General features: G+C 34.4%; 2 protein-coding genes and 1 long non-coding RNA gene across 3 annotated transcripts; all 3 read left to right on the forward strand.

Moving 5' to 3' along the window:
* Positions 1-1,734: 1,734 nt before the first annotated feature.
* Positions 1,735-4,074, forward strand: LOC142630822 (uncharacterized). The gene is made up of 3 exons (XR_012843446.1): positions 1,735-1,954; positions 2,829-3,149; positions 3,243-4,074. It is a non-coding gene; the product is annotated as an uncharacterized LOC142630822 (long non-coding RNA).
* A 973-nt stretch (positions 4,075-5,047) lies between these two features.
* On the forward strand, positions 5,048-8,346 carry LOC142632008 (uncharacterized). The gene is made up of 2 exons (XM_075806433.1): positions 5,048-5,353; positions 7,196-8,346. The coding sequence occupies exons 1-2, from the start codon at positions 5,048-5,050 to the stop codon at positions 7,772-7,774; spliced, it is 885 nt and encodes a 294-aa protein (XP_075662548.1). The 3' UTR covers positions 7,775-8,346.
* Positions 8,347-9,455: 1,109 nt separating this feature from the next.
* Positions 9,456-13,452, forward strand: LOC142630951 (uncharacterized). Its single transcript, XM_075805011.1, has 3 exons — positions 9,456-9,746; positions 11,386-11,942; positions 12,921-13,452. The coding sequence occupies exons 1-3, from the start codon at positions 9,585-9,587 to the stop codon at positions 12,991-12,993; spliced, it is 792 nt and encodes a 263-aa protein (XP_075661126.1). The 5' UTR covers positions 9,456-9,584; the 3' UTR covers positions 12,994-13,452.
* The last annotated feature ends 1,348 nt before the right edge of the window (positions 13,453-14,800 follow it).

Consider the following 14,800-nt stretch of genomic DNA (forward strand, 5'->3'; position numbering starts at 1 on the left):
GAATCATTAAAAAGAATTTAAAATTTGAAAATTATTCTTTCTCATACTTTTTTTTTTTGCCTACAATCCAAAATACTGAAAAAAGTAACTAAAAAAATTATTAAAACTTAACTATGATTAATTTGACCAATTAGGAAAACAATTTGTTATTTATAATCTACTAAGGTTATTTTCTTTGCAGAAACTGTAATTTCGTTCACCCAAAACATATTATCAAATAAACAATTATTAGTAAAATCTAAGAATTAAATTTCTATATATGCATTGTTATAAAATAATAATAATAATAATTAAAGTAAAATTGCGAAAGATAAAATTTGTTTCTCATCCAATAATTTTTGTTTAGCCAACCTTTACTTTTCTCTAAATAAATGGCATTATAGAGTATCTTTAATACAATTATTAAGAGTACTTTGTCCACCACAAATGATTAAAAAATAAACAAAAATGATTAAAGTCTCATAGTTTAACATCTAAATTGAGCACGCCAAAGGCCTTGTAGCTGCATTGGCACCTCCTCATACATAAAGTGCTTGGTGGTTTAGGGGGGAAAGGGTTCGAACTGTGGGGTTAGCAGCATGTTGTAATTATTTCTCAAAAAAAAAAAACATCTAAATTGAGCACTATAAAAATCATGTTATCAAATTACAATAACTACCAAATTAAATTATCCAAATCATGCTATGTAGTAGAATAATATTATATTTTTATATGCTATATTTAATCATTTATAATGCAATATGATAACATTTAACAATCAAAGAGAGAGAGAAAAAAAAAAGAACAATTAAAAAAAAAAATTGAATCACATTAACCTAAAGTAGATTAAAGAATATAAAAAATCATCAACCTAAAGTGAAGATGTAAGAAAAATAAAAAATAAAATTCCGCCCAAAAATTGTGTGTGTGAGAGAGAGAGAGAGAGAGATAACTTTTTTTGTAAGGGAAAACTAAGCATAGAATGAAAGAGATAATGACAAATTTATAGTAAGATGGTGTGAATAAGAAGAGACAAAAATAGAGGAAGATGAAGGGAAAGATGAAGAATGATATTAATGTAAAGGGTAATGGGGAGATGAGAAGGTGAGGGAAGGAGAAAAGTTGGAGAAAAGTTGGAGAAGTAGTGGAGAGATGAAAATGTAAGGGAGGGAGAAAGGTTGGAGAAGTGTAAATATGAAATAAAAATAATTATAAGAAAATGTAAAGAAAAAAAGATAATGACGTGGACGCTGACGTGGCTCAACGTGAGCGCAACAACATTAAACGCTATGCTTCAGCTTTTAATAATATATAGATTTGCTGGAATAATAGGTTCCAACAAAATATTGGCCCATAGATCCATATATCCCAAACCCACCATCATTAACCTCCCTATTTCACCATAAATCACCAAACATCCATCCTCATATCCAAACCCCATACGATTGCAAAGTATTAAAACTCCCACTTAAGGGTCATACCAAGATTTTGAGTGATATCACTCAGTTTTCATCATTGAGTTTCCAAAACGCATGAGTCCTACAAAAAAATTTGTGTTTGGCTTGATTTTTAACACTTATTTCCATTACTCAAAACTCAAAAATTTGAGTTTGAGTGATGGAATTCGAAAACAAGATTTGAGTGTTTTCAAAAACTGAGAATTGATTTTTAGTAAAAATAATGGTAAATATAAAGAGTTCGTGGGCCCATTACCAGTGCATTGCTAAATCCGTTTTAGAACCCATTGATATTATTGTTGCAAATGGGTTTGAACATTTCACTTTCTTCCCTCAAAATATTTCAGCAACATTTTTCCCTCTTTCTCACTTCCCTCTCTCCGCCTCCGCTCACATTTCATCTACTCCATCCCCAGCAGCCTCCAGCGATCTAAACCGAAACACCAAGCCCACTTGAGATGAACTGCATCTGAATCTTCACTGAAATATCGAGGCATCTCAGATTCTTCACCGGTGAGGTAAAGCTCTGTCACTGTTGCAAATACCGAGCCCTTTATTTCTGTGATCTTCTCCCAGGTGTAGTATATATCTATATCTCCCCTCCATTGTCCATGATCATTGTATGAGTTGGGTAGTTTTATAATTTCCACTTTAATAATTTTTGTCCACGGGTATTGGTGAGTGTGTTGAAATGGGTTTTTCTCCATGGACTGATGTTGATGACCGTTTTAGTTTATACTAGTAATTACTTGCTCTATGTGAAAATCGATAGGAAAAAAATACTCAGATTAGTCCAACTTATATATCTGTCCGTACATATCCTGTGTTTGATTACGTAGAAATGAAAAATTAAGTAAAATATTTTCTGGGTTCCTCTTCCAATTGACTAAATTGGACCCTTTTAACTTCTGTTGTAAAGGCTTAAGCTTTATTTTCCCTATCTTATCTCAAAAATCAAATAGGTTCCATATCTTTAGTGCTCTGCTTTTGCCATTGCATCAACTGCTCTACTTATGCACATGCTTTGGGTGTTCGGAGAAGATGTGAAGCTGTGGGTTTGATAAAGAGTTTGTGTGCTTCTGTTGTATTGAGAGATGTTAGAGAAAATGCTAGAATGAGTTAAATGGTCGTTGTACATTACTGATAACATAGAGTACATGTTATTACTTCTATACAATCGCACCCCCACCCCTTAGCTTGTAGCCTCAACTAAAGATGAGATGGTTTACGCCCCATCCTTTTATTTTTGTGTATTCCAGTAAAGGATTGAAGTGGCCAATTCATAAAACTATTTTTATATACATACATATATATATATATATATATATATATATATATATATATATATATATATATTAACATATAACAATTGTGTTGGGATATTTGTATTAGATGGCACATGAAACTCATAACGTTGACGACAAAATATGGCCTCCCCACATTGAAAAAATTTCCATTAACATTATGGTGGATGAACAATTGAAGGAAATATGGAACATAGTATTTAAGGCTCTGGCTTGGCTATCAATTATGAATGCCCTAAATGAGTGAATTGGGAAGAGTTTTTTCCCTAAGCAAGTGATTCGGAAGCATAATAGGCTCAGGCAAAAACAGAGAAAGTGGAGCTAGCTTTTAAGCCCTACTGGGTTAGGGTGGTTTGAGACAACCCAAACGGTTACTGCTTCTGAAGAGGTGTGGGCGTACGTGGTTGTGGTATGTTATATTTACTACCTAGTTCCTTGGTTAAATGTTTGTAATTTTCTATTTTGTATTAGTATGATTTTGATGTACATCTTGTCATTTTAGGGTGATCCTAAAGCACCTGCATTACGGAAGAGTGGATGTCCTAGCTATGACAAACTAAGGCAATTGTTTGCCCCTAATACTACAACCGGCGCCTTTCAAATTTCGTCAAACACACCAACCCCAGATAGTGATGAAAAGTGTGCCCTAGAGGAGGAAATTTCCAATGAGGCTTGTCATACCCAGTTGGGTAGTGATGATTGCTCCAATCCTGACATGGAGGGCATAACCCAAGATGATCCCCTTGCTACGGAGCAAACCCAACGTCTGGACAAAAGTCCCATTGAAGAGCCTACTGGCAAGGGGAAGAAGGTTGCCAAGAAAGCAGATAAGGATAGTGACATGACCATTGCTCTTCAAGAGTACACTGCGTTGGTAAGGGAACGGTTTAACAAGAAAAAAAGGCAAGTGTATGGGTAGCTCCGAGAATGTTGCACAATCTGCCTATGGTGGTGATCCTTGCTCCCTTGGGAGGGCTTTAGAAGTGCTGAACCAGTACAATGATCTTGATGATGACATCTATATTAACATCTCTGAGGTTCTCCAAAAAAAAGAGAAACGGGTGGTGTTCATAGGCATGCCAGAGCATAGGAGGAGGAGGTGGATGGAACACCATGCTCATCAGCTAGAAAATTAATGGGGACTTCTTTTGTTATGTTGATTATTGTGATTCAGATGTGAATCGCTTGGTTGTAGCTTTTAAGTGGTATTTAAGGACTTTATGTGTGTGCGTAGACAGTCTTGGACGTTTGGTTGTATTTGTCTTATTCAGCTGAACACTTTTACTTAAAACTGTTTTTGTTGTAATGGTAATTGTTGTGAACTATGCATGTGGATTTGACATAATTTAAGTTAGTATGTGAGCTTTCTCACTTGGTGCTCTCTACTTGATACAATTTACACTAGTACTAGTCATAAACCTGCACGATGCACGGGAAAATATGATATGATTATTTTTTATTGGATAATTACTGAATTAATATATTAGATTGTATATTATTAAAAATTCAACATGTGTTATTTGAAATTATGTTTTAAATTAGAAAATTTTTGTAGTGTAACAAAATATATTTTGTAGTCAGGTATTATATATAGTGAAATATGTATGAAAACACAATGCAATACTTTTATTTTCTAAAAAATTGATAGTGTGAGAACTATTAGACCAAGTTGTAACTACGTATACTTTGTTTATTACTATACAGATTTATAAGATTTAACTTATATAGATTTATTTTTCTTAAAAATATAGATCCACGCTTTTTTCTTCCTCACAATTGAAACTAAGTGAAAAAGTAAATAAAGATAACTATGCAATAGATCATTATCAATAAATCATATATTATAAAGTTGAAATATAAAATAAAATAAAATGCAAAAAGAAAAATTTCCTTAAGTATCTATACATAAAAACATTAATAATGATGCTATAAAGTAAATTATATTTATCTTGTCCTCTTTTTGGCATTTTTAGTAGAGATAATCAACTAAGCAAAGTAAAAGCTTACCAAGAAAGTTCAAATTAACTAAAAATTTGATAGTGAAGATGCTAATTTTTTGTAATAAAATGACCAAAACAAAAATAAAAAATATATTTGAGAAAAACATATTAAATTTCTAAAAGAAATTTTACCAAACACATGGGATGCAACAATACAAAATTACTATCCTTTTTTACTTTTTTGATACTCTACAAATAAAAAAACTTTATTCACTATTTATAAGGCTTTCTATACAGCTTTTTAAGTGGCAATATTATTGAGATCAAAGAATAAAGCTAGGGTCACAATATTTAGACAATAAAGCTTATGTGGTTGACTGTTAAGTGGAGAGTTCAGACAAGAGAGAGACTCTATTGTCCACTAGCCATTTGTTTTCTCTCTCTAACCCCCAAACTTTACCTCTCTGCAATTTGCACTCTGACACAGAGAGAGAGAGAGAGAGAGATAAGTATGGAAGAGGAACAATTGGACTATGTGCTGGTACCGTTGGGTCTATTGGTGTTTGGGTTATACAACGTTTGGCTTTTGTTCACTATCCTCCGCTTTCCCAGACGAACCGTCGTCGGTATCAATGCTGAATCTCGCCACCAATGGGTCTTCTCCATGATGAGTGTTAAGTCCCTCTTTTCTCTGTGTGTGTGTGTGTATACTATGTACTAGCTCTAACTAGCGATATATATGTCTGAATTCATACCACGTAAAACATCTGTATTATGGGAATATTATTGTGGTTTGTGGCTTTGCTTTTAAAGGTTTATAATTGTTTGCTTTTGGTAACCATTTTTGTATAGCACTCATGGTAATTACTATTCGACATGATGATGGTACAAAAGAAAAGAAAAGAAGTTTAATAGAGCTACTTGATAGATCGTGACCTTACGGCATTACCCATACATTGTGTTGGATACTTGTATTCCACAATTGGATCACCGTGCTTGATGCTTTACTTATACTAAAAATTAATCAATAAATAAAATTTTTGGTCATAGGAGGGAAGACCCATTTACGTTTTAGCATATGTGACCCTTTATAGGTGGCTTTGAAAGCTTAGGAATTATTCTTAAATTGGTTCTTGTGAGACTGAGATCCATTAGAAGAAATTGATGAATATGTCCTGCTAGTAGATGATATTGGACCCCTAGTCTAGGCACAGAGGAAGAAGCAGCCTTTGGAATTATTCTTGATGGTAATAAATAGTACATTTTTGGCTTATGACATTCCCATAAGGTCATATGCTCAATAGTGACTTCCTAATGAGGATTTCTGTAGCCCTCCCAAGTGTCAAAGGGGAGTGTGCCTATTAATCTCATATACTGGTGATGGAAGTTAGAAGCAATTGTTGCAGATAATGAAGAAACATGAACTGAACTGTAGTGTCTTTGGCAATTGAAATTCTCATGTAGAAGCATAAGCAAAATCGTTGGCATGGGTAAGTTCATGCTTGCTGGAGGCTGGCGCCGGAGCCAGTAGGAATTCTGAAGGAGAAAAGAAACAAATTAATGCAAACTCCTTATGGCCAATCCCAAATTAAATTACTATCCTTTCGATAGGAGATTTTAGGGGAGACTTTAAAGGAATTCAACTGAACTAGATGATGGTCTCTAGTAACTTTACTGGCTAAAGTTGATTGGAAAACATAGCGAAAAAGGAAAAGCAAAATTTTGGATACTAATTGTTGCTGGTAGAAAAAGATGCCATCTTAAATGCAGATCTGTAAATCCAATTTCTACTCCTTTCTTTTTCCTTTTTGCCCTCTGTATTTCAAAAGATATCAGAACAGACAATTTGAGATGCAATAACCTTCCAAAGCTAGGCTGATTGGGATTAGTTTCCTTATGATTCTCTGATATGCTTTGCAACTTTGGAGGGTATATATCTGGAGGCTAAGAACTCATCTAACTTATTATGTCTTCAAAAATTTATTGATTCTTACTATTCATGGCAGCTGATGCTGACTTATAATGCCTTGGATCTAATTGAGATAATGCTTGAGAATAGAAAGAAAATACAGGAGTATATGCTGAATTTTTAAATAGACTGATAGTTTGATGATTATTGAATAGAGAAACTAATGATGTGCGTTTTCAGTCACATGTAAACTTAAGGAATTATATGTAAAAATTATTTTCAGAGAGCATTGGATCCATCTTTGACTATTTATATTGGTAACCTACAGTGATGATGATGATAAACATGTTACTTCAAATTGGCTAGAGGTATAATAATTATGACTGCAGATCTGTTCTTGGACGAATAATTTACAATGAGATTTATTGTCAGCTCCCATAAAGTATTTCTCAATTTCAATATAGGGATTTAGATATGAATTCCAATTCTCTGAAAGCCAACAATACTAATTCATGGTGGTCAGTTATAATTTCTGTAAGAATTGCTGTTAGCATTTACCTATTGGTCCTGTAGTTTTGAGAATTGACCCCAATGCAATTTTTTCAGGACCCCTTGAAGAATGGTGTTTTGTCAGTTCAAACAATTCGCAACAATATAATGGCATCTACACTTTTGGCAACAACAGCAATTACTCTCAGTTCACTAATCAGTGTTTTTGTGAGTAGCACATCAAAGTCTAGTGACGCATCCTCGCAATTGGTTTATGGCAACAAGACTTCCATTCTCTCTTCAATCAAGTACTTTTCTATCTTGCTTTGCTTCCTTGTTGCCTTCCTTTGCAATGTGCAGTCTATTAGATATTATGCCCATGTTAGCTTCCTGGTCACTGTGCCTACATGGAAAGACAATAATCCGTCTATTGAATATGTTGCAAGAAACTTGAATCGAGGAAGCTTCTTTTGGTCCCTGGGACTGCGAGCATTCTACATGTCATTCCCTCTCTTCCTATGGATTTTTGGGCCCATTCCCATGTTTACCTGTTGTTGCATAATGACATTTATTCTCTATTTCTTGGACACCACTACCAGTTTTACACGGAATCTTCACAATAGCTTAAGCAAACAGAACACCAATGATGTGGAATCAGCTGGTCAATCATCTGTAACTGCAGTTGAAACTACATAATTCTGTTACAAGTGGTCAATATTTGTTAAACTTAAATAGACCAATGCCATGTATGGGTATAGAATTAAGTGCCATCCTTACTACATTGGCAGGCATAGTAGCATGTGTTTTTCAGTTATCACTTTACACTATTATTTATGCTTTTTAAGAGGCATGATTGGAGTGACTAGTATCCGGAGCAGCAATTCAAATACCCCTGCTTGCCACAATGGTTTCTTTGAAGGGATCTTTGTTTTTTTGCTCAGCTTGAAAGGATCATGTATTTCTGAAAGGACATATCCAGTTTGATGACTTCAGTGGTTCCGCCTTAACTGTCCATCCCAGTTATCTGATCGTTGGGCTGCATAAGTACCCAAGAACAATCACTGCATCTCATTAAGCTTGGAGGTGAGAGAACTGCAACTATTTTCATGGTCAACTATGTAATCATTGCCCAGGCATGGATCAAACCTACAGTGCCTTTAGTTTGTGTCAGTCATTAGCCCAAGGGGTGTAATTCAATGATTTATTGGAAACAAAGCACTTATGCAATTGTTAAATAATTAATTGTATGGAAATGATTCTGGTTTGAATTGTTTGAATAGTACCTTTTATTTTATTTGTTTTGGATATGTTGAAAAGAAGCACTTGTTACATAATTAAATATATTGAAATGATTATGATTTGAGTACACTTTCAAGTCTAAAATGTCACAAGAAAAACTGGAAAACCCTTACTAGTAATGAGTGGTGAGGTCTAAAAAGAACCTTATATGACCTGGTATCAGTTACAACATCATTCAAAGTTTCATGTTCCGTTGAGGGGTGCACGTCGTACCATTCCTCCGTCCCACGAGTAGTAACGTTAAGCTAGCATTAGCATTAGCATTAGCATTACAAAATATTTTGGCTCACGGTCTCTTGATTCTTTCTTCTTGTGCACATTAGACCCAATCTAAACCATTCATACACACATTAATTTATACAAACTGATGATATGCACGTTAGACATGAACCTAGGCTCTGTCCTGACAAAGAGCAAGACACAATTAATGCCTCTCCCAATGGAATAAAAAATGCTCTCTCTCTCTCTCTGGAAGAAGAAGAATACTATAGCTTACCTTTAATTAATTAATGGGCCTCTCACCTATTCTTTTTTATTCCTATAATTATATAATTAATTAACTTAAACATTGCAGCAATCAGTCAGCAACGAAACAGTCCAATGCACCTTGATCATGCTCTAAAATAATAAAGACATGGCTTAGAGGAACAGGACGAAGAAGCGAGACCAAACTCTTTCAATCAATTTCATTATAATAATCTTCTCCAAAAAAAAAAAAAAAAAATCCATTATAATAATTACTATATTGATTAGAAAAATAGGAACTTCCAGATATATAAAATGATAGCAGCTGTCACTTATCTCTTAACAAAAACCTTGAGACACAATTTTGTTGCAATTTGTTGAAGTGATTGACATGCGAATTGTAAAAAGGAAAAAAAAAGTGGTGAGAGAATAAAAAAGTGACGGTTAATGTTTATTGCTTATAGTAGATCACTTTGTTCCTCAAAAAAAAAAAAAAAAAAAAAAAAAAATAGTAGATCACTTTAATAACTAGTGTTAACAAAAGTTGTGCATAGAAAACTGTTTTTTTAGAGCTAGTTACCACTTTGGATAGCCAATGCCTTTGTGATATAGGGCTAAATAAAGGTCGTGAGTCAACGCTTTTGTTTTTACTCTCATACTGAGTTGTTGTTGCCTTGTGTAGAGAGATGTGATGTGAGGGAGAGAGAGCAAAAGTGTGCTAAAAGATCGAGAGGAGAAGGCAATGGAGGAAAAGTTCCTAAACTTCGTACTGGTGTTCTCGGGCCTGTTTGTCATGGGAATTTACCATGTCTGGCTTCTCTTCACTATACTGTGCAATCCCAGACGAACTGTCATTGGCTTCAATGCCGAATGTCGCCAAGCATGGGTCTTCTCTATAATGAGTGTTAGTCTCTCTCTCTCTCTCTCTCTCTCTTGTGATTGTGTGTGCGCCCATATATAATTTATATATAGTAGTGGCCATGAGACTTAAAAAAGATAGATCCACATGGAAAAAGGAATGGTCTATTGTACTTGTTTTAAGATCTTTGAAAAGTAGTGGTAGGATTTTATGGTACCTGCAGAAATTGACTGAAATGGTCATAGAACAGGTCCTACTCGTACAAACATAACTGAATGAAATTCCAAAGGGTTGTTGCAAAAAGCAATATGCTTGCTTTTATTGTCACCTTTTGGCATTGCCCATGTATCATTACCATGAAGGCTATTTGTTTTTTGAGTAAGAAAGAAAAAGACAAAAAGAAGGCTATGTATTTCCACCACATCAAATTTTAAAGATATGTAATAAGGTCATTTGGAAGAAGAACTATTTACCGTTTAGCATGGGATTGTGGCTTTTTACTAGCTAGGCTTCTGGAAAGTGGGCAATTGAGAATTCATAATAGATCTATGTATTGTTTCGGAGAGAGTTGGACTCGGAAGTAAAAGTGCACATGGAAACTTAAGGTTATTGTGGACATGGTTTTAGTGAGACTTGAAACAAGTATAAAAAAGATCAATTGTTTCCAGACCAAGCAACGTGAGTGATAATTTTCTGCAATTTATGTTTCCTTTTTTTGTTGTGATCGTTTAAATTCCTAGTAGTAGTTTTAAGTAACCTTAGGAAATCCTTGAGGCTTCAATTAGGGAGAATCCGCCTATGGAGCTGGTTCCCCTTTTTTCACCTGGTAGCCTTGAACCACCTGGCTAGGTTCTTTGGAATTTGTGGGCAATCACAAATGTATATAGTTATCAACAGAGTGATCTAGCATTCTGTTGCAGGTGGTGTTGCAATCTTGGACTGTAGTCGTACGGATCAAATCCAATAAATTTCTTGGATAATTGAAATTATAGATAATTGAATTTATAAATCAATCATAGAATTCATGTTTGAGCTAAAATTACTTGTAGCTTTTGCATATTTTGTTGATCCTAACATCTGATCTTTAAAACAACTAATTGTTTGTGATACTGCTTTTATTTTGTCCACATACACCACGTTGCATAAATGGTTTAGTTAAATATATGTATGTCTTACAGGAATTTTTTTTTTTTTTGTTGGCACGGAATGATGAAATGCTTGAGTGAACTCTTATATATGATATCCTTGATTGGGATTGTTAGCTGTATAACCAGGAAAATGTATCATATTTTTAGGATTATGAAGCCAGGCCTTGTTTCAAGCTTTAATTTAAGGGTGTTGTCATGAGTTTCTTCTTGGCAAGTTTTCTGATATTCATGATTAACTCTATGCTGCTAGTGTTATGTATTTATTGAAATAATTTTTCTGTGGAAATTCATTGATTAATTTTCGGTTGGCAATGTAGATTTGATTATGGTCCGTCTTTGATTGTTTCTTGGAAGTTCATATTTCAAAGGGAATTTCTGTTATGGATGGATATTATATATAGCTTAATATAGGTATAAAAAATGCTGTCTAGCATCTACACAATGGTCCAAATAATATTTTTTAAGAACTGATGTAGTGATGTTAGCATCTAGTCAATGACCAAATGTCTGAGAACTACTCACTGCATAATTTTCAGGATCCCATGAAAAATGGTGTTTTGGCAGTCCAAACAATTCGCAACAACATTATGGCATCTACGCTTTTGGCAACTGTAGCAATCACTCTCTGTTCACTGATCAGTGTTGTTGTGAGCACCAACACCACAGTGATGAGTTCCAGTGCAGTATCAAAATCAGTTTACAGCAGTGAGACTACTATCTCTTCAGTCAAGTACTTCTCTATCTTGCTATGCTTCCTTGTTGCGTTTCTTTGCAATTTGCAGTCTATTAGATACTTTGCCCATACTAGCTTCATGGTTACAGCACCTGCATTGAAAGATAAAAAAGAATCTATTGAGTATGTTGCAAGAAACTTGAATCGAGGGAGCTTCTTTTGGTCCCTTGGGTTGCGAGCATATTATGTGTCATTCCCTCTCTTTCTCTGGATTTTTGGGCCCATACATATGTTTGTGTGTTGCTGCACGATGTCATCTATTCTCTATTTCTTGGAAACAACTCATTGTTTTACACAGCAGCTTCAAAAATTCATAGGGGACATGTATGCCAATGATGCGGAATCAGTTCATCGATCATTGTAAGTACTGTTGAATGCAAAATAGTACTATATTTGGTTAATGTTAAAGACTAAATATTTAAAAGAACTCTTTGCAGGAACATAGCTAAGTTGTTGATATTTTTTGGGTTTTCAATTGAAACCTTTGTGTGTTCATGTTGTTTTCTTTCTTACTTTTGGCACATAAAATTTGTAGTTTAAGACCATTGAGGAATTCCTATTAGCTAGTGCATGTTACCGCTACAGGGGAGCACAGAAGATGCCACTAGGCTAAGAAGCCATTGGCCATTAGTATGATTTGTACGGTTAATTATTTGGAAGTATTATCCTTGTGCTAAACAGTGAAGGTCAAAGAAATAGTACATTTTTTTCAAGATGAAGAAATCCATATAAAAATTGCAACTAAAAAGATGGTTGAAAATTGTGGTAGGCATTAATAAAATATATGGCTTGGTTCGCATTTTAAAGTACTACTCTTGCTTCTGTCTGGAAATATTCTGGTGATAATGAATTTTTAGCGCAAGAAACAGTGAATTATAAATTTTGTGATTTTTTTTAATAATTTGTTTATGTTTTAAGTTGACTGGATTTGAAGTGTTGCATGTTTCACGTATCTGATGTTGTATTTTACCGCAAAAAGAAGCTTAATTCAGAGGAGAGTTGTTTAGAAGATCTGCAATAATATGCACCACCTATGAAGATTTTTTGTGTTAATGTTGGAGTTGAAAACCTGTCAGTGAAGGATTTTGGGAGGTTGAAATAATAGTGTATTTCAATGAACTTGGAAAATATTATTGAGCCATTCCTTTTTATAGAAGCGCAAGCTTGGAAACTTGTACAGTAAATGTTTTACAATATAAATATATTGGAATCTTCAAGTTTCTGTTGGAATTGCTGCTACTTGCCAAATCTTGACTTAGTCATCAGCGTCTCTGAGGCTACATTGACTGTCTTTCTATAATCTTATAATGGATTCTCTGATGTGACCTTCATTCTTAGGGGAAATGCGGGGCTTGAGGACTTCCATCTTTGCTCTCCTCTACTTACTGGCGAAGGCGACAACCAAGTATAATTCTAATGTTGCTTGAAGATCCACCAGATATTGTCAAGAAAAATACCAGAAATATTGCTGCAACACACTAAGCTGGTGTGAAACTGCAAGTTTTTCACTTTGATATCCGTAACCATTGCTTTGATGTGGAGAACTCTAGGAATGCTTTGGGTATTATGACAGGAAGAGAATGCTATCTTGCTGGTTTGTTCATATCAGTGTGAGATTGATTCATTCCTCACAAATCTTACACCTTTTGCCTAAAGTTCTGTTCAAAACCTCGTTTGTGAAGCCATCATACTGGAAATATGGTTCAGTAGCACCCAAATGAGACAACTGCAATGAATTTTCTTTTATAGATCGCAGATACAACTGCTATTGTTGTGAGTTGTATAAGCATCATACTTTCTCCTTTCGTTGAATAAAAGTTTATTCATCCAAAAATGCATAACTAAACCTCAGTCACTTAATTAGTTTCAATTAGTGGGTGCATTCGTTAAAATAGAATTTTTTATCGGTAAGTAACACATTCATCCAGTGGGTTTTAAACCATGACCTCGTTCTTTACTTACTTGTGAGAGGAGGAACTGCCATTTCAAAAATAGATTTATGAAATTATACTCAAGCTTTTATATAATTTCTTTTATTACCTTTCCATCAAGAGGATATATTATTTCATAAGATATGTTTTTCTTAATATAAAATTGAAGCGTACATTTCCTTTCATAATCCCAAACTCATTGCTGGCACTTTTTGGCCCTTCAAAGTATATACACAGATTGAAGTTCATATATTATTTCTAAATCAAAATGTTGCATGTTATCTTTTAAGTATGACGTCCAAAATTTGACACTGAAATTCTACTTTTGTTGCTTTCTGTTTAAGCTCGTTTAAACAAAGTCGGAAACTAGTACGCTTTAATGAACATTAGTCGTGAAAAAAAAAAAAAAAAATCTTGTTCAAATACTTTGGGATTGATCTACAACAGAAGCGTCAAGTAATGGCGAATATGAGTTCTTTGACTGAGTGATGAAAAATGAATATGAGTTTGGGATGGACTTGTCCAAGGGTAAAATGATGCTATACACACTGCTGAATTTGGTAATGTTAAAGCATACAGCACATTGCAGGTAATTGGTTATGTGGAAGCATTAGAATTTTAGATTCATTGGAAGCTCTTTCAATATTCAGCTTAAAAAAAGAAAATAAATTGAACATATTGATTAATATCTTCCCTCCAATCTTTCAAAGTATTGAATCCTAAAGCTCAACTAAATATTAACAAGTTAATGTAGACTTGAAAACTTTCCGTGGAGCATTGGCTGTTAAAGGAAACCTGGTACCATAATATGGCTGTTGTGTGAAAGGGCCTTTACAAACCACACTTGCATAAGATTGGTTGTAAACACTGTAAGACTTGTGAAGGATCTCACAAACACAAAGTGGGAACAATAAAATCTAGGGAAAAAAAGAGAATAAATTTACACGAGAAGAACACTAAGAATTTACGAGTTAGGCAATAGCTTATGTCCATGGGCAAAAATGGATGAATCCTAAATGTAACAAACTATTCAATTAAGTAGGACAAGCCATCCATTTCAAGGAATCTTTTAGAATAACAAACCAATCCAAAAGGCACTCACAAACCACTCTCAACTTGAGCCGAAGTCTACAACAATTCTCCACCTTGGCGATATTTGTATGCCACCAACCTTGGCATGAATCGAGCCACCAAATACGAATTTCCTAAGACATCTCCATCTTGGGAAGACTTCTCTTAAGCCACAAATATCTCAAGTGCTAAGGCCAAATTGGAGTAGAATAAGAA

The sequence above is a fragment of the Castanea sativa genome, chromosome 4 (genome assembly GCF_040712315.1).
Source record: "Castanea sativa cultivar Marrone di Chiusa Pesio chromosome 4, ASM4071231v1".
In the NCBI taxonomy this organism is placed as follows: Eukaryota; Viridiplantae; Streptophyta; class Magnoliopsida; order Fagales; family Fagaceae; genus Castanea; species Castanea sativa.